The sequence below is a fragment of the Bos grunniens genome, chromosome 22 (genome assembly GCF_055505025.1).
Source record: "Bos grunniens cultivar Pamir isolate PY7600 chromosome 22, Bosgru_T2T1.0, whole genome shotgun sequence".
Lineage (NCBI taxonomy): Eukaryota > Metazoa > Chordata > Mammalia > Artiodactyla > Bovidae > Bos > Bos grunniens.
This window is the reverse complement of record NC_141186.1, coordinates 44,056,429-44,084,106: the sequence shown is the minus strand read 5'-3', so window position 1 is coordinate 44,084,106 and position 27,678 is coordinate 44,056,429. Positions and strand designations below refer to the sequence as shown.

General features: G+C 36.5%; 1 protein-coding gene across 25 annotated transcripts in view; it reads right to left on the bottom strand.

The window, feature by feature from the left end:
* DNAH12 (dynein axonemal heavy chain 12) overlaps nt 1–27,678 on the bottom strand; it is a 191,553-nt gene that overhangs the window by 122,559 nt on the left and 41,316 nt on the right. For 8 of the 25 annotated variants that reach the window (XR_015151493.1, XR_015151494.1, XR_015151495.1 and 5 more), the window contains 12 exons: nt 23,140–23,318; nt 19,562–19,697; nt 17,430–17,555; nt 15,860–15,994; nt 15,112–15,305; nt 14,152–14,395; nt 7,700–7,885; nt 6,827–7,027; nt 4,973–5,167; nt 3,399–3,520; nt 3,022–3,304; nt 109–228 (listed from right to left, as the gene is read on the bottom strand). Coding sequence is in view for 21 of the 25 variants with exons in the window: in XM_086367336.1 (XP_086223462.1) it covers nt 109–228; nt 3,022–3,304; nt 3,399–3,520; nt 4,973–5,167; nt 6,827–7,027; nt 7,700–7,885; nt 14,152–14,395; nt 15,112–15,305; nt 15,860–15,994; nt 17,430–17,555; nt 19,562–19,697; nt 23,140–23,318 (2,121 nt within the window). In the remaining 4 variants the exon portion in view is untranslated. Of the gene's footprint in view, nt 1–108; nt 229–3,021; nt 3,305–3,398; nt 3,521–4,972; nt 5,168–6,826; nt 7,028–7,699; nt 7,886–14,151; nt 14,396–15,111; nt 15,306–15,859; nt 15,995–17,429; nt 17,556–19,561; nt 19,698–23,139; nt 23,319–27,678 lie in introns of those variants that run through there. The other 17 variants (XM_086367348.1, XM_086367350.1, XM_086367349.1 and 14 more) reach the window with 8 other exon arrangements.

Here is a 27,678-nt window from a genome sequence, read left to right as displayed (position 1 = left end):
CTGCCCTTGAAAATGATAAATAAGCTAACTAAAAAAAAAAAAAAAAATATATATATATATATATATATATAGCATGTAGAAAAGAATGTTACTTAAAATACGCTTTACCTCTGTTCCACCACTTATAACTTCCTGTGTCTCAGAGGTCCAGAACATTTGAGAAACACAAAGTACCACCTGGCCAGGCCACTCTCGAACCCAGTCTCTTCTTGCAGATTCTGGATAAGCCTGAATAATTAAAGTGTATTTCTAAGTTTAAAAGGTGACAAGAGGAAAAAAGCTTAATGATTAACAATAAGTAAGTACGATATTGGTTACATTTGTAGGCTAGAATATATTCATGAAAAATTTTAGATGACTATTTAAAAGATCTGAAATTTTTTTACAAGCTATATTTTTAAAATATTTGTTTATTGATAAAAGAATAGAAAGATGAGCACCCATATTTCAATAATCAGTTATCTCTGGAAGAATATGATTGTTGATTCTTTGGAAAGCTATTTTCCATAGGATTTTTATGTTTCTTTGCTGTGGGGAGTTGTCAATTTTCTGCATAATATACACATTACTTCTATTATAATGAGATATGAGGGTTTATTAAAGTTAAAAAATAAGTCAGTCTAGCAATTTACATATATTGATGCCAAGATTTAACTGAAAAGAAGACTACACCATCTTGTAGCTAGACTGACTTAGTAGCTAGAACCCTTGTATTATTTCTAAAAACTTGTATGACCAGTGTATATAATTTGAACAATTATATATTTGTCCAGTTATACACAATTGAACAATCTATGCTATGAGTTCAAAGTACACTTTCATTTCTTCTAAAATTTTTTATGTTCAAAATGCATTTAAATGGATTTATTGGAGAGGTAGCGTTTTTAAAAATAACTTGTTGCCGCCTGGTGCTCTGTGATGACCTAGAGCAGTGGGATGGGAGGAGGGGAGAGAGGCTCAAGAGGAAGGAGATATAAATATAATTATGACTGATTCATGTTGTCATACAGCACAAACCAACACATTTTAAGGCAATTTTCCAGCAATTAAAAAATAAAAAAAAATAAAAATTTTAAAATAACTTGTTGCTAAAGTAAATGATAATAGAACTAAATTAAAAGCTAAAAAAAAAAACAAATGCAGAGCAAAGTATAAAGTTGATACTAATGGAATTTATATCTATATGTATACACATATTTATCTATTTATTGGCTGTGTTGCATAGCTTGTGGGATCTTAGTTCCTTGACCAAGGATTGAACCCAGGGCATGGCAGTGAAAGCACCAAGTCCTAACCTCTGGACCACCAGGGAATTCCCTGGAAACTATATTTTTAATACAATGACACCATCTTGGATATAAGAATATTAAGCATAAGGATGAAAGTGAAAGTGAAGTCGCTCAGTTGTGTCCAATTCTTTGTGACCCCATGGACTACACAGACCATGGAATTCTCCAGGCCAGAATTCTGGAGTGGGTTGCCATTTCCTCCTCCAGGGGATCTTTCCAACCAAGGGATTGAACCCAGGTCTCCCGCACTGCAGCAGATTCTTTACCAGCTGAGCCACAAAGGAAGCATAAGGATATAAATATTAATTATTAAAATTCATTTTTAGTAATATTTATGGAAAAAGTGAAAGTGTTAGTAGCTCAGTCTTGTCTGGCTCTTTGTGATACCATGGACTGTAGCCCATTAGGCTTCTCTCTCCATGGAATTCTCCAACCAAGAATATTGGAGTGGGTAGTCATTCCCTTCTCCAGGGAATCTTCCCAACCCAGAGACTGAACCAGGTCATTCTTTACTGTCTGCGCCACACTAGACAGTCCATGACATTTTTAAAATATCAAACATTTATAATATTTATAAATATTTATGAATAAATGCAAATAACAAACTAACCTAGGTTTCAAAGAAGGCTAAGTTTCAAAGAATGGATGAGCCTTTGCTAGGTACACAGAAGGTAAATTTCTATATGGATTAAGGAAATACTTTCACGGATAATGTTGATTCTTTCCTTTGTGCTTTGGAACCATAGATGGAAAATGGAGAGAAAAAGTCAAGATTTATCTGTAGGAACTTTGAAACTGAACAGAATAGACACTGCAAGATGATTCTCATAGGGCTCTTTGTGAAGGAAAAAGGAAAAAGGATTCTTACTCAAAGTGAGTTGCTGGATATAAGGCTGCAATGCCTTTTTTTTTTAAACATATATTTATTTGACTGAGCCAGGACTTAAGTTGCAGCATGTAAGACTGCATGTGGGATCTAGTTCCCTGACCAGGGATTAAACCCAGGGCCCCTGGACTAGGAGCTCAGAGTCTTAGCCATTGATCCACAAGGGAAGACTGCAATGCCTTTTAAAATGATATTTTTACTATACAACTGTTCCTTTGTGGTCCTAGAGGAAGAAATATACTGAAATTTATTATCATTCAAGATCAGGTTTATTGAATTAGCCTAAGTGAGATACATGTAGTGCCTACGTGTTATATTTCTCTCAAATATTATAGATCCTCCTTTAATGTTTATCTCATTATGAATTTTTAAGTAATTGTTTGAGTGTAAACAGCAATAAGTAAACCATATCACACATTTAACACCCATGTCTGAGATTCTTTCTGACCCCATGGCCTTCATACAGGATACCCTAGATGGTCTTCCATTTGCTCTCTATTTGGTTAATTCCTACTTACCCTTTGGGTCTTGGTTTCAATTTTACTTTCTCTAAGAGCCTATCGCTAGCAACCTACCTTCCTCACTCCAAATTAGATACACCTTATTATTCTTTCTTACAGCACCTTTTTTTTTTTTTTTGGAGTACCTAATCGCACATTATTATAAATTCTTACTACCATTATTACTTTAATAATAATGTTAGGAATGGAGTAAAAAAAAATAATAAATGGCTTAAAAGAGTAAGACCCTTAAGTGTGAATTTACTGGTACTCATTCAAAAATCTCCTTAAAAAAAAAAAGGCATTTACAGAATATAGGATATACACTAAATTCTAGGAAACACACCAGCCTGGCTGCCGCGATCACATCATGAATACTTCGAAGCATCAAATCTTCTACTTGAATGAGCCACTTTTCCACGGCACCTCGAGCTGCAGATGTGGAAATTAGTGCAATCAGCTCCACTCGCTCACCTTCAGAGCTATACATGGCCTTAATATCCAAATTGGGAAGGAACTCCAATTTGGCGATGCCTTCAAAGCATTTTTTCAAGTGAGGCTGAACTCTAAGTGGATCTTTGGTCTCTGACAGAATCTCTAGCATTTCATCATTAGATAAGAAGAAAAAACTAGGGAAAACCATACAAATACAAAAGCTTTAGTTATAATTCATTGCACCTCAGAAAATGCTTTAATGATAGCACAATTGATTATTCATCATACCGAGGGAAGAAAAGTCGTTTTTTTTCAAGATATGCGTTAAGGCCTTTCATAATTTTCTCCAAAAGTTCATTGCAGTTCTGCAGTTTTTCCAGTAAACCTGTTAAAGAAGTAGCAGCAAGAACCTAAAAGAGACCCATTCATTCAGGTCAGAACTTATATACCAGATATAATGATAAGATCTCAACATTAACTTATACATTAAAAATGTTAAGATGTCAAAAGACTTATGAAAATTGTCAGGAAGTTTTTTGTAATGTAAAACTAAGTAAATCATAAGTATTCTTACCCAAAGTTGATAATTGTGAGAAATTATCATTGTCATATATATTTTCATTTTTCCTGTATTCTTTTGAATGATAGGGGAAGAATATGCTAGTTTTGTTTGTGATTTAATTTTTATATTTACAACTGTCAACTATAAACAGTCTATTTTTACACTTTTAAAAGGTTCAATAAATTAAAAGAAGAAAACCATCTCATGGCACATGAAAATGTCAGTGTCCATAAACAGTTACATTATTGTATGGACACATCCATTCAGTTACATATTGTCTTTGGCCACTTTCTTGCTACAATAGCAGAATTGAGTAGTTATAAAAAACACAGTAGGTCTCATAAAGTATTTATCATGTATTTACCATGCAGCCCTTTGCAGAAAAAAAAAAAACTTCTGATTTCAGTTCTCTAAGAAATACTGTCTTAAAAAGGTTCTAAAATCAACACGTAAGGGAAGTCTTTCAAACATAAATTTTAGTACTATTGATTCTCAACAGTCCAGCACAGCTACTTTTTCATCCAGCATTGAAATAGATTGTTATTTATTAAGTTGAGTACCAGATTTTTTTTAAGTGCATATATATCTACGTGTATAAAAAATACATGGCCTGCCTTTCAACATTAAAATTACATTCAACAGGGTGCTATACTCACTAGGAGAGACACAGAGCAAGTGAGACCAGCTGCGAGAACTGCTGACTCTTTTTCCCATCACCCCAAGCATACAGAGTCACCGAGTAGAATGTCAGGTGAGTCACCTGCATGACTCATATTCATTCATATTCATTCTCTCTCTCTCTCTTTCCCTCTCTCTCCCCCACCCTCTGGCTTCCTTCATTTTATTTTACTATTTATTTTTTTTCTAAATATTTATTTTCATTTCTTTATTTGGCTGTACTGGGTCTTAGTTGTGGTGTGTGTGATCTAGTTCCCTGACCTGGGATCAAACTCAGGCCCCCTGCATTGGAAGTATGGAGTCCTAGCCACTGGACCACCGGGGAAGTCCCCTTTACTGTTTACTTTACAAGAGGAAGCATGGAGTATACATTCTAGAAGCCAAGTAAGTTAAATGCACATTTGAAGCAGCTCCACTATACATATTAAAGGGTTATGAATAGTGTATCTTAAGAACGGAAAAGTAAAATTATTTATGCTTCCTTTTATTTCCCTGAGCTTTCCAGTTTGTATACAATGAGTAGGTTTTATTTCTGTAGTTGGAAAAAAAGTGAAATGCCTTTTGTAATAGCCAGAAATAAAGGTTTCCCCTTTATTTGAAAGAGAGAAAACAAATACTTCACCTTTGGATCTTTCGCACAAAACTTCATGATATCCCTCCAGTGTCTGTCTACTGTCTGAAACTGACGCCCTTCTTCTGGCATCTGTTGCATGATATCCTCAGAGCAAAAAATGGGCTCCAAGTATAGCCAGTGAGCTTGTACCTTTAACCATTCATCAATCGTTTCTTGTATTCGAATCAAACGGTCCTCCCACGCCTTAATGGAAAGCATATTATACTGAATTCCAGTTATTAAAGGAACCCTATAAATTATAACAAAGGCTACGCGTTTTAAATTCACTGTTATTTTTGAATCAGCACAAAACAGCTCAAAGTCACTTGTGGGTGTCTCACACTCGCTTTGAAAAACTAGGAGGTCTGAAGTTTTCCTAAATCATTAAAACTCACAGCTGTAAATGACTGTAGTTATTTAGACCAATTTCCTACTCCCTAGGTGAACTGTCTCAAGTTTAAAAAGCATCCAGGAATATATCCTGCCCCACACCAGTGGTTATCAACCTAGGGGCTATTTTGCCCTCACCTCAAAGGACATTTCACAATGTCTGGAGGCATTTTCATTTGTCACAACAAGTGGGGTGAGGGTTCTACTTATATCAAATGGACAAAGGTCATGGATGCTGCTAAGTAGAGGACAACTCCCACAACAAAGAATTATTTACCCCAAAACGTCATTAGTGCCACGTTGAGAAATGTCAACACAATTTGCTCTACGTCAACACAATTTGGAGGGGGGAATCTTATTACCACACATCTCCAAGAATCCATTAGATATTTCATTAGCCAAGGATCATGTATATAATCTCTCTTTGATTCTTAAATCTATGGCCTGAGATCCTATATATCAAGAGATTGGCCTCACAATTTTGTTTGAAAACCTCTAAGAGAGCTTTCAAATTTGTCTTAGAAATTCTCCTTTGTCAAAGAAGTACTTGCAAAAGACATCTTATCAGGAAAGGGTTAAGTCAGCCTGACTCAAGGCAAGATGTGCAGCGTTATGTCCTTTTAGAAGAACATAACTCTTTGTCTTCTCCAAATATTCAAAGCTAAGGTGCCCCATAACAACACTATGCTTAAATTAAAACCAGACTGCTTTATTTTGAATTTCAGCTTTGTCATTTTTAGCTGTGTGCACTTGGTAAATTTTCTATCCTTGGTTTCCTTATCTATGAATGCTGATAATAATCTGCCTATCCTGGTTGTCTGCTCTGAGGATTAAATGAGTTAATAAATGTAAAACTCCTACAGTAGTATCTGGCACATATTTAGAAGTCAATAAATACTAGGGAGAAAATCCAGTTGTTGTTGATCTTTTTTCCACTTTATATAGTCTCCAGTTAGAATACTGATACTAAAGCACCTCATTATTATAAATTATTTGCTTTCTGTACTTACCCACAGCAACTATAAGGTCATGACATTAAATAATCTTACAGTCTCAAATATCACTTGTTTTCTTAAGTGGAAAATAATTCATTAATTATTCTAAAGGGTTCTCAAGCTAGTTCTCAAATATAAAGTACAGTATATAGAACCTCACTACAAGTTACAAGAATATACTATGAAACAGGGCCTAGGCATCTACAGTTAGATTAAATAATACCAACTGTTTTCCTTCCAAATCTATCACTGTCATTGGAGAAGATTTTTCTTACTAAAACATCACTCGTTCTTTTCAAAATCATTAGAGTTAGTGTCTCATCTGTTCTATACATTTTCACATTAATTTTAAGGTAGATATCTGTTTCTGTATTTCAACAAAGCTATCCAACAAACTTACTTATTCCCACAAGAGTAAATATGTAATAAATTTCAATCTTTATAAATGACCAGGAGTTGATTATCATATTTAACAAACCTTGATCTCCTTTTCAAATGGTTTGATGAATGATGAGCCTCTCATTGTCTGAGTTTTTATAATTTGATCATCAAGGAGAGCCTGAATTTCGTCTACTGAAGAAAGAATACAGACTCCAGTATCACGATATAAACTTATATGAAAAGCAATATCATCCCAAGTTCCCATCATTGTATGCATGGCTTTCTCTAATGAAAATTCCTAAACAGGATAAAAAAGAAAGAATGGGATGATGAATAAGGAATCTTATTTACTATATGTATGGACTTTCCCTAATAAATTTAGTAGGCATTTTGTGCATTTTTGTAAGATATTCTGCAACTGTCTTTAAGTTAGAAAAGGTTTTAAACAACTACACAATTCCTATGGTGAATGACAATGTAGTTTTTAAAAATTCACTTGTTGTCAAAGCTGTCAGTATCAAAACAGACAACAGTATGAAAGACCTGCTGGATTTTCCCTGAGGTGCCTTTTTGCAGTCTACAGCCTGAAGATGTTTTCAGTGTATTCAAGAAGACTACAGGGCCATACTTACTCTGCCTAGAATACATACACATCACATGCCACATACACAGGCATCCATTTCCATTCTTAATAGAAAAAAATACATCTCAAAACCAGCATATCACCCATGCATATCAGTGTGGCAGAATTAAGAAGAGGTCAAAGGAACCATCTGTACTCTGGATTCAGGACAAGGGAATCATACAGAAGTATAGACTTTGTGGGGGAAAAATACGAGTGGCCTTCTGCCACTTTTCCCCAGTTTCTCCCACTTCTATCCCAAACTATACATTCAACCACAACTAAAACTATGATTATTTAATTAACAAGCTCATCAAATAAGGTATTTCAGTAGATCTGCATATTTACCTTGCTTGCACCTGCACTTATCACTTCAAATTTGTCCAAGTATGGTGCAAGGTTTAATTTTAAAATTTTCCTCAGTGTAGTTCCAGAGTCTGGAGTTAAGTCATAGCCTACAATTTCTGATAACTGCTTCCAATGACGTGCTCTCATTCCTGGATTACAAAGGATAGAGACAGTAGGGATGTAATCCTAATGATGAAAATGGAAAAAATGAGTCACTCACTTGACTTTCATACCCATACACTTGAAATTATGTAATATATTTAATAAGCCCATTTAATATTTAATGAGTTAGATTCAGGAGGGGAGAGAAACTAACAAAATTATTCTAAAGTTCATCTGCACAAATAAACATGTGGAAATAACCAAGAAAACTAAAACAGTGAAAAAAGGAGGGGTGGTGGAAAATGTTCTATAAGATATTAAAGTATATGCTAGAACTACAATAATTAAAACTGTCACAGTATTATAGAAATACAAAGTCATGTTTATTCTATAATTAAATGGAGAAATACATAGTATAACATAATATATAGCTATATACACACATACATAGCATAAACGGGAAAAAAGCCTGCACCAAAATACCAAAATATAACCATCTGGAAATAAAAAAATATTCAACAAGAACACTTAATTCATTGCTTTTGATACTGATATTAAAACATCTCCTTTACAATCAGGAACAACATAAGCACACCCATAATATTTCTAATCAACACTGTATTGAGTCTCCAGCCACTGAGGTAATATAAATAAATAAAAGCTATGGAGGAGGGGTGGATCAAGATGGCAGTGTAGGAAGACCCTGAACTCACCTCCTCCGATGGCCAAAGAAGGAACGACAATGAAACAGGTAGAAGGGGTGGAGATGCAATCTAGTCAGAAACCAAACCCTGAGGTCAGTGACACACAAATGGAAAGAACGTTACAACTGCAGAGTTCCTCTCCAAGGAGCACCGGGTCTAAGACCCACTCTGGCCTCCCCTGCCTGGAGGTCTTGCACTGGGAAGACAAGCCTCCAGAATGTTTGGCTTTGAAAGCCAGTTGGGCTTCCATTCAGGAGAGACAGAGGGTTACAGGAAACAAAGACTACACCCTTAAAGGGTACAGGCAGAAGCTCACATGGTCCAAGTTCCAGCAAAGAGGCAGAAGTCTGACAGGCACCTGTGTCAGACCCACTTGCTGGTTTTGGAGAGCCTATCAGAGAGGCAGGAGGCCTCTGGGACGCACCCTGGGGACAGAGATGCTGGTGGCAGCCATTGTGAGGATCACCAGCAAGTACCATTTAGGAATTCTCCCTCTGGCCTGTTAGTGCTGGGGGCTTGCCCTGGCCATTGGAGGGCCCACAGTCAAACACAGAGAGAGGCCGCCCCACCCACAATGAGCTTGAAGCAGCACTGCCCAGCCGCACGCCAGCCTCACCAGGAGACACGGCACTGCAGCCAGATAGGCCAAGGGCCAGCCCCACTTATACCCTCAACAGTTAGCCCTTGCACAACATAAGGAAGTATGTGGTATGAATAGGGGACACCTCTGGAGCAGACAGGTCTAGTGCCAGAACTAGTGTGCTGCTGGGCCATACAGGATGTCTCCTATATAATGTCACTTCTCCAAGATCAAGAGACCTAACAGTCCTATTCAATATACAAACGTGACCACAGGGAATTAGGCAAAATGAGGAGACAAGAGGAATATGTTCCAAACAAAGGAACAAGACAAAACCTCAGAAGAACTATATTAAATGCAAATAAGCAATCTACCCAATATAGAGTTCAAGGTAATATATAGATGCTCAATAAACTCAGAAGAAGAATGGACAAATACAGAATTTCAACTAAGAGTTAGAAAATATAAAGAAGAACCAGTCAGAAGTGAAGAATATACTAACTGAAATGAAAAACTGCTAGAAAGTATCAACAGTAGATAGGATAATACAGAAGGACAGATCAGTGATTTGGAAGACAGAGTAGCAGACATCACCCAAGCTAAGCAGGAAAAAAGAAAAAAAGGATTTTAAAAAACAACAATAGTTTAAGAGACTTCTGAGACAACATCAAGTGTACTCACTTTCATGTTATAGGGGCTCCAGAAGAAGAAAATTGAGAGAAAAGAGGAGAGACTTCTTTGAGGAAATATTAGCTGAAAACTTCCCTAACCTAGAGAAGGAAATAAATACCCTCCTCTAGGAAGCACAGAGAATCTCAAACAAGATGAACCCAAACAGGTCCACACCAAGACACATTAAAATTAAAATGACAGTAATTAAAGATAAAGAGAGAATCTTAAAAGCAGCAAGAGAAAAGCAACTAGTTATGTATTATACAAGGGAACTCCCATAAGACCTTAAGCAGATTTTTCAGCAGGAACTCTGCAGAAGGAAGTGGAACAATATATTCAAAATGATGAAAGGAAAAAACTACAACCAAGAAAACTTTACCTGGCAAGGTTATTTTTCAGATTTATCTTTATCTCTGAAGAAGAGACAAAGACTTTCACAGACAAGCAAAAAGCTAAAAGAGTTTATCACCTCCAAACACATCTTACAACAAACGTTAAAAGAAATAACAAGTATAAATAAACAAAATTGTAAAAGGAAAAATCTTACTGGTAAAGGCACACCTGGAGAAAAAGTAGTTAATTAACCACTCATAAAGCTAGGAGGAAAGTTAAAATAGAAAAGCAGTAAAAATCATCTCTATCTGCAATTGCAATTTAGGCAAAAATTAACAGATGTAAAAAGGATAAAACATTTGGGGAGGTTAGTGAAAATGTAAGGTATTCAAACTTGAGAAATTATCCACTTAAAATAGACATCTATAATAGGTTGTTATAAATGAACCTCTTGGTAACTACAAACCAAAATCATGTAACATTACCACAAAAAGAGAGAGTCAATGCATCACTGAAAACCTCAAATAGGAAATTTTAAAATACCATGAGACAAATGAAAATGAAAACATAATATTCCAAAATCCATGGGACACAGTAAAAGCAGTTCTAAGAGGAAATTTTACAGCAAACAAGTCCACCTCAGGAAATAAGAAAATTCTCAGTCTAACCTTAACCTGAAGGAACTAGGAAAAGGAGAAAAAACAAAACCCAAAGATAGTAGAAGGAAGGAAATAATGAAGACCAGAGTGGAAATAAAATAGAAACTAAAAATAAAAAAGAAAAAGATCAATGAAGCTAAGAGCTAGTTCTTTTAAAAGATAAAATTGATAAACTTTTAACCAGGCTCATTAAGAAAAAAAAAGAGAGCCCAAATAAATAAAATCAGAAATAAAAAAGAGGTTACAACTGACACCACAGAAATACAAAGGATCATAAGAAGCTACTGCAAACAATTATACACCATAAAACAGACAACCTGGAAAAAGTTAATAAATCCCTAGAAATGTAAAATCTTCCAAGACTGAATAAGGAAGAAATAGAAAATATGAACAGACTATCAGTAATAAAATTGCATTAGTAATAAAAAATGCCTAACAAAGAAAAGCCCAGGCCAGATGGCCTCACAGGTGAATTCTGCCAAACAATTAAAGAAGGGTTAACACTTTTCCTGAAACTATTCCAAAACACTACAGAGAAAGGAATGCTTCCAAATTTATTCTACAAGACCATTACCACCTGGATACCAAAACCAAAGAAAACACACAAAAAGAAAATTACAGGCAAACATCACTGATGAACATAGATGCAAAAATCCTCAACAAAATACAAACAAACTAAATTCAACAATTAATTAAAAGAATCATACATCATGATCAAGTGAGATTTATCCCACTTGATCCCACTTGGGATACATGGATGATTCAATATCTGCAAAGTAATCAATTTTAACCATTTTAAAGAATAAAAATCATATGACCATCTCAATAGATACAGAAAAAGCTTCTGACAAAATTCAATATCCATTTATAATAAAAAAAAAAAAACCTCTCAACAAAGTGAGTATAGAGGGATCATACCTCAATATATTAAAGGCCATATATGACAAGCCCACAGCTATCATCAAACTCAATGGTGAAGAGCTGAAAACATTTCCTCTAAGTTCAGGAACAAGACAAAGTTGCTTTCTCTAACCATTTTTAGTCAATATAGTATTAGAAGTCCTAGTGACAACAGGAGGAGAAGGCAATGGCACCCCACTCCAGTACTCTTGCCTGGAAAATCCCATGGATGAAGGACCCTGGTGGGCTGTAGTCCACGGGGTCGCTAAGAGTCGGACAGGACTGAGCGACTTCACTTTCACTTTTCACTTTCATGCACCGGAGAAGGAAATGGCAACCCACTCCAGTGTTCTTGCCTGGAGAATCCCAGGGACGGGGGAGCCTGGTGGGCTTCCGTCTATGGGGTCGCACAGAGTCGGACACAACTGAAGCGACTTAGCAGCAGTGACAACAGGGAGCGTGAATTTGATTCCTGGTTGAAGAACTAAGATCACACGTGCCCCAGCCAAAAATAAAGAAAGAAAATAGCAGGAAAAAAAATTACTGATACTACTAGTGGTATGGGACAGTTTATCTTCCATCTCAAGATGACTTTCAGAGATTATGATGGTGCACTGCTATGAAGACAGGAATAATGGATGTTGCTGATAAGAAAGGAAAAGAGGAATATCATCTGGATAAATTTAAAACATAACCAAAGGCTTAAATGCTAACAATAAACTATAATTAAATCTCTAACTGAAGAAAAAAGAAAGAAAATAAAAATTACTAATATTTGGAATGAAAAAGGAGTTACTCCTAAAGATTCCACAAACATTAAAAGATAATAAATGTTATGAGCAACTTTATGGCAATAAATTTAACAGTTTTCAAAAATGGAAGATTTCCTTGAAAATTACAATTTACTAAAACTGACATAAAATTAACACAAAACATGAATATTCCTATATCTATTTTGAAAAAATAAAACTGCTTTCAAAATCCCTCCCATAAAGTTCCAAGTCAATGGTATCACTGGCAAATGTTTCTCTAAAATATTTTTTAAAGAAATAATAACAATTTCATTCAAATCTCTTTTGGAAAATAGAGATAGAATTTCCCATTTGTTTCATAAGGTCAACATAATCCTGATAACAAAATTTGACAAAGATATTACAAGAAGATTAAGACCAACATCTCTCCTGAATATAACCTCAAAAATCCTCAAAAATATATTAACAAAGTCTAGTCTTCCTAGTCTTGTTTCCAGAACTATTTATGTCCTGTAAATCAGTAAGAAAAATACCAACTATTAAATAAAAAAATAGACAACGATAAGACCAAATAGTTCACAAGCAAAGAAATACAAAATATTCTTAAATATATTAATTTATGCTTTACACTTTATGTAATAAGAAAAATGAAATTCTACTAGTAGATTTCCAAAAACCCAAGAATGATGACACTCTGTTGTCAAGGTTGGTGTAAATATATATTGATAAAACCCATACAGAAGGTAATTCAACTATAGACTTGAACCTGAAATTGACTCTTTGGCAATTTACCTTGCAGTTCCCACTTCATACTTAGAAATTTTTACACTAATATATAATATTTATAGGTGTAAAAAATAATGAAAAAACTCTATATACAACAAGAAAAGATTTCTAAGATAAATTAACCAAAACAATGGGGGAAATAATACATACAGTATGTTAATTTTATGTAAAAAGATAGGAGGTTTAGAAAATATAATCATATTGTTATATGTGTTAAAAAAAAAATCCTAAGTATACAAAAGAAAGTAATAACATAGCAAGGAGATTGTTCAGGTTTATCTTTTTAATATTTTTAAGCCATGATATTTATTAAAGAGTAAAAATAATTTAAAGAAAATTTTTTTCAGGCAGCTCACAGAATCTCTGAGAGTGCTAGACATGGGCTGGAACAGTGCTGAAAATCCCATCAGAGTTTGCACTCTGAGCATGCTGACAGTGGAAACGTGGCTCTACCACTCGTAGGAACCACTGCCACCACTGCCTTGGAAAGTTGGATGCATTATTTACTACCACAAAAACTGTTACTATCCTCTCTTTATAAATGAGGTGACTGAGACATGAGAGGTTAAATATCTTACACAAGGGGCATATTGCCATTACTAAGCACAGAATTGTGATATAAACCTAGGTAGTATGACTTGAAAGCTTTCTCAGGTAACTGGGACTCTGCTGCTGCTCATAGTATAGGCTAACTTGTTTATTCAGTAATTTTTTTATCCTCTTCATATCAGTGTACCTGGTCATTATAGTCTTTTCTATTTGTCAAGCATGTTCTCGCATGTTCTGTGAAGGGACTGATTGTGAGGACTTCCTCAGGACAGAATTAAGTATGTACTAAGAAATAGATCAAGTTTTCTGGAGTCGGCTTTGGTTTTGCTTTCCAGTTTTTCCATTTCTCTCCATTAGCACTTGCTGCAAACAGTTCCAGCAGGGCTTTCTAAAGTGTCATTACATGTGTTCGTACCTTAAAGACTTTTATCTGCTCCATTACTGTAGTGCACATAGTAATGGTAGGATTCTCTTTTGGTTCCTCTTCAAGTTTCTCTTCTTCCAGAGATCGTCTTTTTGCTGCTTTTCTTTTTTCTTGTAATTCCTTCTTTTGCTTTGTTTGGAAAAATTTCAGAGTCTTAAAAATTTCCCGGGAAAATTCCTCTACATCAGTTTCCATGGCTTCCCCATTAAGGTCCAAAAACCCTCCATCCATCCACCTGAAAGAAAAAATAATATTAAACTCAGAGACTTTTGGTGTGTTAAGAGGCCTTAGGCTAGGTCCTTCATTTTGTGTTTTTTTTTAATATAAACTTATTTATTTTAATTGGAGGCTAATCACTTTACAATATTGTATTGGTTTTGCCATACATCAACATGAATCCGCCACGGGTATACACGTGTTCCCTATCCTGAACCCCCCTCCCACCTCCCTCCCCGTACCATCCCTCTGGGTCATCCCAGTGCACCAGCCCCAAGCATCCTGAGCAAGAGCAGTTAACTAACCATTTTTCTCAGTCACACAGAGCTATGACAGAGATAATACTAAATCCACCACTTAAGCTATGCTGCATGTGCTAAAATATGAATCAGATTGTCAATGGACAATTAATGGTACCCAAATAAAATGCTGATTTGACTCTATACTTCTAATTTTTGGTGTTAAGCATGAGTCAAATCAACTAACTGCATTAAAAATGGAATCAAATCTGGAAAACCCAAATGAGACTTAATTAGATATTATATTAATAAGGTTAGGTGGTACCCTAGCAACATTTCACACTTCTCCTATATGATATTTGGTTTTTCTATCAAATGGACTGGTAAGTCCTACTTTTAAACACTTAGCCAACAACAACAGCAATAAAAACCAATGTATGTTTTATAAATCTTGTTATATCTTTGCTGAACTGTTTATTACATTACCAGAAATTACCGTTTTTCTGTTCGTTGCCACTTCAAAACTAAATTAAAAAACTTCTGATAGGGCTCAATGTTAACTTTTAATTTATCCAGTTCAGGATATTTTGTCAGTTCCCATTTGAAAAGTTCCTCTTCTTTATTAATAAACTGAACTGCTTCTTCAGATTCCTGAATACGTTTTTGTAGTTGTCTTACATCTGTCACATACTGAAAGCAAAGCATTTTTCATTTCAAGAAATACCCAAGTAATGTTATAAAAATAAGATTAAACAATACTTCATATATATATATATATATATATATAGCGGCTTTATATATCAACTGCACAGCAATATTATGACAGAAAGCAAAAAATGGCTATGTCTACTTACAAAAAGAAAACTAACCCACAAAAAAGGTTACATAATTAGCAGCAGTTCCAGGCCCCTTTTTGCCTTAGTAAGCACATGCTTTTCTATATTATACAAACATGCCTGCTAGCGTGCTAAGTTGCCTCAGTCGTGTTTCACTCTTAGCGACTCTGTGGACTGTACCCTGCCAGGCTCCTCTGTCCATGAGATTCTCCAGACAAGTAGACTGGAGTGGGTTGCCATGCCCTCCTCCAGAGGATCTTCCTGACCCAGGGATCAAACCCGCATCTCTTCTGTCTCCTGCACTGGCAGGCAGGCTCTTTACCACTGGAGCCACCTGGGAAGCCCTATACAGACACGTCCTGTACTCATCTACCAGCCTGCCACAGCTACTGTCTATGTTTATCAGACCTGTTGCATGCGGTCCAATTCTGCAAATTCTGCAAACTCTTCCATGCGCCGTGATTCCTTTTCTACTTCCAAAATCAGTTTCTCTCTCTTTGCTATTAGTTCATTTTCTTTTCTATGTTTAGCATTCTCAATGAGCTTTAAAAGAAAACAATGTAATCATGTTAATTATTTTGCTACAAAGCAAAGAATGATCAAATGAGAAATCTGAATGCTCTGTACAGTAACAAAACACATCAGCAAAGTAAAAGTAAAACACTGTATAAAAATAAAACATTGATATGAAAGGAAAAGAATAATAAATTACACAGAAAAAATTTTCTGTATCTCCAAAGTGACCATAATAATTCTTATTTTAAGTACATAGTTTAACTGTTTAACAGATTCTGGGAAAATAATAAAACCTACCATATATCGAGCATTTCTTATGTTAAGAATTATTAAACACTTTACCTACGTTACCACAAGTATTATATCCTCATTTCAGAGATGAAGAAATTTAAGCGTATAGAGATTCAGAGGCATGTCCAATGTCACAAGATCATGAAAGTCAAAATCTGGATTAGAACTCGGACTTATCTGACTGAAGTCTATGCTTTCCATTACTATACTATCTCACTTCCCAATTTAGGGAAAGCTAGCTTAAATTAGGACTTTTACAAAATTTGAACTATATTCAGTATTAATATAAAATCCTGAATCTGCAACTTCCTCCTGAGAAAGTTGCTTAACTTCTCTGAGACACATTTTTCTCAGCTATGAAATGGGGGAAATAGAAGCACCTGGATTTTTGTCAGTATTAAATGATTTAATAAATGGAGAGTACTGAGCACAGTGCTTATGATTATTAGTCTTTTAGTAATTTCCTTTTTTAAAATTTATTTATTTTGGCTGTGTTGGGTCCTCACTGTGGCTCGAGGGATCTTCAGTGGGGCATGCAAACTTCTTAGTTGTAGCTTGAGAACTCTTAATTATGGCCAGGGATCAAACCGCAGTCCCCTGCATTGGGAGCATGAAGCCTAGCCACTGGATGACCAGGAAACCCCCTGTTATTAATTTGATAATAGTTCTAACTTTTTAATGTCAGTCCCACTTTTTAAAACCTTGTGGATTAAGCCTGTCTTAAGCCTGCAGGGTCATAAATGTTGCTAATCCCAAACTCATACTGACACATGAAGTTACTTTTTAAAAGTAGATGGCAAGGGACTACTCCCCTGGTAGCACAGTGGATGGGAATTTACCTGCCAGGAGATGTGGGTTTGAGTCCCAGTCTGGGAAGATTCTGCACGCCTCAGAGCAACTAATCCTGTGCCACACGACTGAAGCCTGTGAGCCCTACAGACTGTGCTCCACGACAAGAGAAGCCACCCAAGGAGAAGCCACCACAGCTAGAGAGCAGCCCCCACTTTCTGCAACTAGAGAAAGCCCACATGCAGCCAGAAACAAATAAACAAATACAGCAGTGTGTAACGTCAAAAAAAAAAACAGGAGATGGCAAGTATGTACGAAAATTCAATGAACACTGAACTTAAAACATCAGAATACAAAAATATATAAGGAAAAATATATTTACCTCATCATTTTCATCAAAGATGGGATTAATTTTCCAAGGCCACATAAGGACAGCTGAATTTAAAGCTAAGTCTTCTGGAGGAAATAGAAATACATCTAAAAAGTAACTCATCCGGCGTTTGGATTCCTACAGAAGAAATTCCAGATATGTTAAACCATGTAGAATGGAAGTGAAAGTCACTCAGTCAAGTCCAACTCATTGCGACCCCATGGACTATACAGTCCATGGAATTCTCTAGGCCAGAATACTGGAGTGGGTAGCCATTCCCTTCTCCAGGGGATCTTCCCAACCCAGGGATGGAACCCAGGTCTCCCACACTGCAGGTGGATTCTTTACCAGCTGAGCCACAAGGGAAGCCCTAACGCATTATGAAAAAGAGAAACAACAATTTCTAATACTTTTTCAAATTTCAATCTGACTCAGATTATTAACTGATATTTCATATCACCCAAATCACATGGGTATTTGAATAACTATAGGATTATTTATCTGGCTTCATAGCACACAATTGAAGACTTTTATAGTAAGAGCATTTAGTTTGCTCCCTGGTGGCTCAGATGGTAAAGAATCTGCCTGCAATGCAGAAGATCCAGATTTGATCCCTGGATTGGGAAGATCCCTGAAAAAGGGAATGGCAACCCACTCCAGTATTCTTGCCTAGAGAATACAATGGACAGAGGAGCCTGGCAAGCTACTGTCCATGGGGTCACAAAGAGTCGGACACGAATGGAGGACTAACACACACAAACACATACCAAAATTAAAGCTTTTTAATAGTTTTCACTTGCAATTGACTTAAGATAAAAGTACTTGATTATCCATGTATATGGCTGAAAATGGTGATCAAACATGCGTTTTTCCAGCAACTCTGTTGTTTTTTTTTAAAGGATTTTACAGTTTTATTCTTATATATTTAATTTTTTAATCTTTGGTGACAAAGATTTTAACATCTTTTATTTTGTTTTGCATCTTCAATAACAGTATCACTTCTTTTGCCTACCATTGAAAGTGAAAGTGAACTCGCTCAATCGTGTCTGATTCTTTGTGACCCCATGGACTGTAGGCTACCAGGCTCCTCCGTCCGTAGGATTTTCCAGGCAATAGTACTGGAGTGGATTGTCATTTCCTTCTCCAGGGGATCTTTCCCACCCAGGGATTGAACCCTGGTCTCCCGCATTGTAGACAGACGCTTTACTGTCTGAGTCACCAGGGAAGTCCTACCATTAGCATATAGCAATTGTCCAGAAAGAGTTTAGAAGTGACTGGCAAAAAAAAAAAAAATTTAAAACCAATAGATTTACCTGAATAAGACATTAAATATCTTTACCCCTTATAACCTGCATTGATCTGTATGCAGTGCTGTAATTTTTAAGAACTGAAATACAGATTCAAAGGCTAATTTAAGAGTTTTTGTTTGAGATACACATAGGATGTATATGTATATAATATATATAATGTTCAGAATGCATTATATATGTATTATATTGCACATAGAAATTAACTCAATAAAACCTGATTCATATAACTAGCTGTATTAATAGATTAAAGGAGAAAATGCATAAGATCATACCAACAGATGCAAAAAATAAAATTCAACATCCAATCATAATAATGTTTTTAAATTAATTTTTATTGGAGTATAGTTGATTTATAATGTTGTGTTAGTCTCCTGGGTATAGCAAGTCTCTATACCACTGGATCACCAGGGAGGCCCCCTGCATCTCATATTTTTAAACAAAAATTAGAGTATAATATAGGTGAATAGGTATATAACCTTGTGTAGGGGAAGGCACGAGCATATGTACTACTAAATGTAGAAACTATAAAAGAAAATATCTTTTAAACCTTTGTTAAGGATGCACATATGGAGGAACTAAAGGAAAAAAATGATTACTGTAGAAACCAGATTGACACCTCTAGGAGGTGGAGAAAGGGAAGTAATTATGGTCAGAAAGTCATATGCAAAGGATTTCTAGGGTGCTGGCAATATCCTATTTCTTCACCTGGTTGGTGGCAACATAAGTGTTCACTTTATAACTGTGTTTAACCATATGTGTTATTCATTTTCAATATGTGTACCATATTTCACAATGAAAAAAAAATTTTTAATATGTAGATTAAAAAATTCCTACCTTGATCCGTGAAACCAACTCCTGAATTCCTACAGTTCGGGCTTTTTCTACATAAGATATAAGCTCCATCATTTCCTCTGTTGTCTCAGGAACTTTTAATGCATGCTCTTTAACTGCTTCAAATTCACTGCAAATACTGACATAATACCTTGCTTTATTATAGGTACAGTAATTAATGCTATATTACGCTCAATTATGATTACTATAAAATAGGCACTGTGATCCTAAAAACAATCAGTTAGGCGTCTTAAAATATTTAAGTATAACTTAACTGACACAACTCAGGATACACCATAGATTTATAAAATCTATAAAATTAAGGCAACATTTTCAGTGTGAAATAGAGCACGCTTTGGATCGATCAGGAGGCTCTATATCTAAATCCTGCCTCAGCTGCTACTAGCTTTGAATATTTGTGAATTAAATGAAGTTATTAAATTAATCTTGTGGGATTGTTGTAATACAATAATGAATAATGAATGCAGAAGAGCCCAGTGCATAGTACACTCTCAATTACTGGTAACTATGGTGTTAGTATAATCATCAGCTTAATTATTACTAGTAGTAGTAATGTCCCTTGTGAAACATGGCAACTGAAAAGATCAAATCTCTGCATACATTTTAAAAATCCATGATTCTTTCAGAAAGTCTATGTATGTATGAATCTATTAATAGATACCCTATACCTAGACCCATTATTTAACTAAGATATATTTCATAGAATTTTTTCCCTATGCTTTGCAGTATCAGTATTGTCATGCCATTGCTAGAAATATCAGAAAAACTCCTTGCAAAAACAAAGTACAAAAGAGGTAAGTGATTTTTAAAATAAATTTTAGTTCATGCAGGTATTTCATTTATACTATGTAATTATACTTATTCATTCATTTAATAAATAACTGAATACCCACAGTGTGCTAAGCAAAGTTCTAAGCATTGGAGATATAACACCAAATAGATCAAGTCCCTATCATCATAAAGCTTACATTCAAGTTGATGAGAGAGACAAAAAATACATAAATATGTAACACAGTGTTAGGTAGTAAAAAGTTCTATGAAGAAAAAGAATCAGTAAAGGGATAAAGAATAATGGAGTATAGAAAAGGAACCAGTATTTTATTTAAAGTGACCAGGAATGATCTCTCAAGAGAGGTGATAATTCAAAATGAGAGAAAGAAAAAGAAGAGTCATACAAATGTCAGGGGAAAAGCTTTCAAGGCAGAAAAATAACAAGGATAAAAGCCTGGGGTAGCAAAAAGCTTCAGAGTTTGGGAATGGCAAGTAGAGCAGCGTGAATGCAAAAAAGAGGATAGAACATGAAGTTGTAGAGATGAACAGAAATCAGATCACGTAGGGCTTGACAGTATTTTTTTAAAGCTTTTTTGTTGTTGTTGTGAATCATTTTTAAAGTCTTTATTGATTTTGTTACAATATTACTTCTGCTTCACATTTGGTTTTTTGGCCATGAGGCATGTAGGATCTTAGCTCCCTCACCAAGAATCCAACCTACACCCCCTGCATGAGAAGGCAAATTCTTAACCATTGGATTGCCACGGAAGTTCAATGGTTAATTTTTGATTATCAATATTTTAAGAGTGGCTTCCCTGGTGGTCTAGTTGTTGGGAGTCCACCTGCCAATGCAGAGGACGCAAGTTTGATCCCTGGTCAAGGAAGATCCCGCATGCCAGGTGGCAACTAAGCCAATGTGCCACCACTACTGAGCCTGAGCTCTAGAGCCTGTGCTCTGCAACAAGAGAAGCTACCACAGTAAGAAGCCCGCTCCCTGCAAAGAAGAATAGTACCCTCTCGCTGCAATTTAGAAAGCCTGTGCACAGCAACAAAGACTCAGCACAGCCAAAAACAAATATTAATAAATAAATCTTTAAAATTATTTAGAAAAATAGTTTTTTAGAAGGATATATTAATGTTGATAATGCAAAAAATAAGCAGATGATTCTACTGTGGGTGCTTTCTTCTTACTAGAGCAGAATCTGAGTCCCTTTGGAGCAACAATACAATTAAAAGAAAAGGAGGTAGAAGTTCCATGGCAGTCCAATGGCTAGGACTGCATGCTTCCACTGCAGGAGGCACAGGCTCGATCCCTGGTCAGGGAACAAAGATCCCCCATGCTCTGTGACACAGCCAAAAGCAAAACAAAACAGAAAAGGAAAGAGGGCAAATAAGATTAGAGAGAGCAAGTTTGCCCAAGCAGATACTAAACCAAACTGTGAAGTAAGAGAATTGCTGGAGAAGGAAATGGCAACCCACTCCAGTATTCTTGCCTGGAAGAATTCCATGGACAGAGGAGCCTGGTGGGCTGCAGTCCATGGGATTACATGACTGAGCATGTGTGCATGAGGGTGGAGGGTGACAGGTTGGTAGCAATAAACTGGTAGAACTAAAAAAAAAAAAAGAAAATTGCTCTTTATTATTAATTTATTTAATAAATTATGCTTAACATAGTGGTACACATTTCCTCCTTTTAAAGAAGACTATTTATTTATTTATTTGGCTACACCAGGTCTTAGTCGTGGCATGCGGGATCTTTCATTTGTGGCACGCGGGATCTAGCACCCTTGACCAGGGATCGAACCTGGGCCCCCTGCATTGGGAATAGAGAGTCTTAGCAACTGGACCACCAGGGAAGTTCCCATTTCCTTCTTTTGATGTTACCTAATTCACATAAGGAACTTAGGAAGAAACCAAAGCATGAACGAGGCAGAGGAAAATGGACAACTTTTCAACTGCTCTTCTGCCATGAGTTTATAATAAGACAGTTGCTTGTTGAAAGTAGTAGAATTTTCCAGAAAAGTGACCAATATTACAAAAGTAAACACCAAAAAGTCGTGTCAAACATAAATCATTTTTAAAATTAACTATGGTATTGTCATTGCTATTACTCAATGGGATTGTTGAAAGGAAGTGTCTAATACTTTACCATATCATTGTGTAATAAAATTTTGTACAAAATATGGCTAACCAATACTTAACTTTCTGACAGTCATATTTTTTTATTGACTTGAAAATATTTATTGATGTGATAGCTCCCTTTCTTGGGTACCTATTCTCTGTCAAGCATGGTGCTAAATCCTTTACAAATGTTATCTGTAATCCAAACATCAGTTCTGCAAGGCAAGGTATTATTTTTCATAACTGGCACAGCAGGAAATTGAGGCTCAGGGAAATTAAATAACTCGCCTAGAGTCATTTCATGTCATTTTCATGGTAGAGCCAGGATTCAAATCCAAGTCTCTCTGATTTCAAAGCATATAATTTTCTCATATTGCTTCTGGGAAAATAAACAGCTAATGTTTCTTGAGTACCATGTTCTAGGCACTGTGCTAAGTGCTTTATATAAATATTAGCTTTAATCCTTATTGAAGTTGGAGAAAAAACATTGTAAGCACTTATATTTTAATCTTGTATTTTTAAACAAGAATTGCTATTAGCAAACTATCTGGTTGGCCAAAAATTCATTTGGGTTTTCCTGTAAGAAGGCCAGTGGAATTTTTTATTTTTTGACAACCCAATATCTCTTTTACTCTAAAATTCTGAGTTTGGCAACTGATTCTACTTACTTTTCATTTTCTTTCCTATGTTTTGAAGCTATATCATTTAGCAACATGTTTGCAAAGGTTCTTGCTTTGTTTGTTAGGCCTGTCTTCAAATCTTCACAATCCAAACGCACCATAGGGAAATGAACCCACTGAGGCAAAAGCATTATTTCTGAAGCAAGATTGAAAAATTTTCCTATAAACTTTAAAAAAGGATTTAAAACAAAAATGGTTAGAATTTTCAAATTAACCTCTGATTTGACAGTACAGTATTATGGTGAAATTCTTAATTATATGCTATAAGTATAAATCCATTTATTTTTGCTAAGGGATTAAATTTCTTTCCATTGCTGCACCAACTTTTTCCCCCCTGTCCTTTCATTAAGGAATTTACCAATTTAACAGTAAACACCCAATACAATGCCATTTATAGCATCAAAAATATCTGAACATATCACAAGGTGAAATTCCCCTCAGTAACTATTAAAAAGAACATGATCAAAGCCACCTATCTCTCAGTTTAAAAGCAAATCTTTATCATGTGACGATTTGTGTAGCTCACTAATACTTGCTTGCCATTACTAATGCCTCACTGAAAATTCTAGTTCAATCTTCAGGAAAATAAATATAAGAAACTTTTTGGTATTGGTCAAAATAATCCAGGAGAGAAACATTGTGCCCTGCTGTTACTAAAGTTCCAAGATATTGCACTTTATACAAATTCTTAATACCTAGACATACTGGGGTAATTTTTTTTTTATTTAAGCAAAGTAGTGTGGAAGAAAACCTGACACGTTATATTTTGACAAGCTTTATGGAAAGTGAAACATACCTGTCAACTTTGACTTAATTTCACAATCCATCTTTAATGTTGCCTCTTTACCTTCCTCCTCACCTCACCTCCACCCCCCACCAAAATGCCTCATATTCCTTTTATTCTCCCCTAAGGAGACTTTTTCTTCATTTTCCTCGCTCTGAAGGCTACTTTATTTTTCTAGTCTCCAGTATTTAGTTGACTGTGCTTAAAATTTTCAATGTTTAAGGGAACTGAAGGTATTAATGAATTGGTTCAAAGGCTACACTGAGTAGTCTTGGTTAAAAATATACCAAATAGTCAGTTGAACTGACGGCACCAGAATAAGGAGAACAGATGGCCCTTTATCCTCAAGGGCCATCACCCATTTTTTTCTGGGATGTAATTAACAGATATGGAAAATAAAAGGTCTGGACCAAAGAAAATATGACACGTTGGAAACAATGCAAATGTCTGAACAGAGTTCAGTAACCTTTGCAGTAATACTAAACAGTCTAAAATACATAAAACTAGAATTCCAGAATTGAAGGAAGGAGACAAATTTTTTAAAATAATGTGTGAATATTTTCCAAGTTTGATAACAACTATACAGATCTAAGGATCTCAATCTTCTCAACAGGAAGGAATATAAAAGAAACAACAAAAAAGCACTTCACAATCAAATAGCTAAGAAGCAACAAAAAAGAGAAAATCTTAAAAGAAGTCATATTTTTAAAATTACAGAAAGAAACCCAGAGAAGACTTCCAACATGACAACGTGAGGAGTTCTGTGGACATGGTCCCCAGTGAAAGTGGTGAATATTAAAGTGCGTTAGTTGCTCAGTTGCATCCGACTCTTTGCAATCTCATGGACTGTAGCCCGCCAGGCTCCTCTGTCCATGGAATTCTCCAGGCCAGAATACTGGAGTGGATTGCTATTCCCTTCTCCAGGGGATCTTCCTGACTCAGGGATCAAACCCAAGACTCTTGCATTTCAGGCAGATTCTTTTCTGTCTGGGTCACCAGGGAAGATCCTCTGGAGAAGGGAATGGCTATCCCCTCTAGTATTCTGGCCTGCAGAATTCCATGGACAAGAGCCTAGCGGGCTACAGTCCATGAGATTGCAAAGAGTCGGACGCAACTGAGTGACTAACACATTATTTTAAAAACAAAGATTTAATTTTAAACCACTGAAAATGGTCATAAGAGTATACAGAAAATGAACAAACATCTATTGGTGAAACTTTATGAAAATTTAGAAGGAAAAGTGAGAATCTGTGGTATTTAAACCTGGATTTCTCCCTCCCACCCTGCTGCCAGCTCAGAATGTGGAAACTCCACTCCAGACAAGTGCAGTCAAGAACAGAGGGCTCCCTCACCACCCAGGTTTCAGTTGGATGGCTTAACTGGTTTTGTTAAAGCTAGGTTCTTGGTGTAAGTAATTGGAAGGTGGGAACTCCCTTGTACCACACAAATACCACTCATGGAAGGGAGGGTCGATCTTGGTCATGGTACCACTGAGAATACTGAGACACCAATCACACTTGCCCTCGCTGGGAAGGTGGCAGCTCCATAGCAGAAAAGAGACAAGGCTAACCTCAGGTTAGTACTCTCTACTCCACTGAGTCTGGGCTTCCCAGATGGCACTAGTGGTAAAGAACCTGCCTCCAATACAGGAGACACCGGAAATGCGAGTTCAGTTCCCTGGGTTGGGAAGATGCCCTGGAGAACATCATGGCAACCCACTCCAATATTCTTGCCTGTAAAATCCCATGGACAGAGGAGCCTGGCAGACTACAGTCCACAGGGTCTCAAAGAGTCAGACATGACTGAAGTGACTTAGAATGCACACACTCCATTAAGTGCTCGACTTCTTCAGTGGGATTGTCACTGAGAGAAGCCTATCACTATCCCCATTCCCAGCTCCAAGGCCTTGGCTCAGATATTTTGCCTGGAAGTGAAGGAGAAGCATGTCATAAAATAGATACCTCCTAATCTTTTCCCAAAGGAATTGACTTCAGTTGCAATAGAACATGGAAAAATTCAAGCCTAACTGTGCCCTCAAAAACAGTGGAGGTTGTGGCAAGGAGCAACTGTGAGGAAGGTTCAGTGATTTGGTGAAGATTCCAGCTAAATCATACACCAGCTAGTTTGTTTGAGAGAAAGAGCCAGGGAAGGAGACTGTTGGTACGATCCCTCCTGGGATAGAATAACCATCAAACACTGACTCTGGCAACTGCTTTTTCAAGGGAGTCTGAATTTGATTACAGTAGAGCAAGTTATACCTCTATGGAATTGTTGAAAACAATACAGCAATTAACCAGCAGTATGTGAAGACTAACAGCTATGTATAGCCAGAGAAAGAGAGAAGAAAGACATTTGAAACCATAGCCTTTCCAGGATGACTTTCGGCATACCCAACACTGTGGCTCCCTGAGGAGCAACACTTGGTACTTTAGAGGGTGTGGGGAGCAAAACAGACTTCACTAAAATAATTTGCCCAGTCTCTTAACAAATAAACAAGCTAATAAAAATAGCAAACTGGAAGAGAGACCAGTGCCTGGAGTTGCTACAGTATATTACCTAAAATGTCCGGATTCCAACAGAAAATTATGAGACATACAAAGAAACAAGAAAGCAGGACCCATACATTGGTAAAACAAAACAAAATAAAAAAACACAGTCAGGGACTTCCCTAGCATTCCAGTGGTTAAGACCTGAGTTTCCAATGTAGAGGCCATGAAAGATTCCCACAGGATGGTTGAAGATCCCGTGTGCCACAGCTAAGACCCAAAGCAGCCAAATAAATAAATAAAAATAAATATTTTTTAAAAATATTAATGGAATTTTTCACAGAACTAGAACACAATTATTCTAAAATTTGTACAGAAACACAAAATACCCTAGATATTGTATTCCTAACTACCTATTCTTCAGCTGTACATGTGTACTCAGTCACTCAGTTGTGTCCAACTCTTTCCCAGCCCATGAAATGTAGCCCCACCAGGCTCCTCTGTTCATTCTTCAGCCATTTGGGGTTTATTCAACGTTCTCTGAACACCTCTAAATACTTTTGGCCCTGTCTTATGTTACATTGGAGAGGGCAACAGCACCCCACTCCAGTACTCTTGCCTGGAAAATCCCATGGGCGGAGGAGCCTGGTAGGCTGCAGTCCATGGGGTCGAGAAGAGTCGGATACAACTGAGGGACTTCACTTTCACTTTTCACTTTCATGCATTGGAGAAGGCAATGGCAACCCACTCCAGTGTTCTTGCCTGAAGAATCTCAGGGACGGGGGAGCCTAGTGGGCTGCCGTCTATGGGGTCGCACAGAGTCGGACACGACTGAAGTGACCTAGCAGTAGCAGTAGCAGTATGTTACATTTCCTCTCTTCTTCACCTATAAACTATTTCAAAGCCCAGCCCACTTTTCACTTTTTCTAGAAATCTTCATCAATTTACTGACGCAAAAGTAGCCATTCCTTCTTCTGAGGTTCCATACCATTTTGTCCCTATCTCCATTCTAGTACTAATTTCAATATATTACAGTTGGGCTTCCCTGGTAGCGCAGTTAGTAAAGAATCCTCTTGCAATATAGGAGACCCCAGTTCAATTACTAGATCGAGAAGATCCCCTGGAGAAGGGATAGGCTACCCACTACAGTATTCTTGGGCTTCCCTTGTGGCTCATCTCATAAAGAATCCGCCTGCAATGAGGGGAGACCTGGGTTCAATCTCTGAATTGGGAAGATCCCCTGGAGAAGGGAAAGGC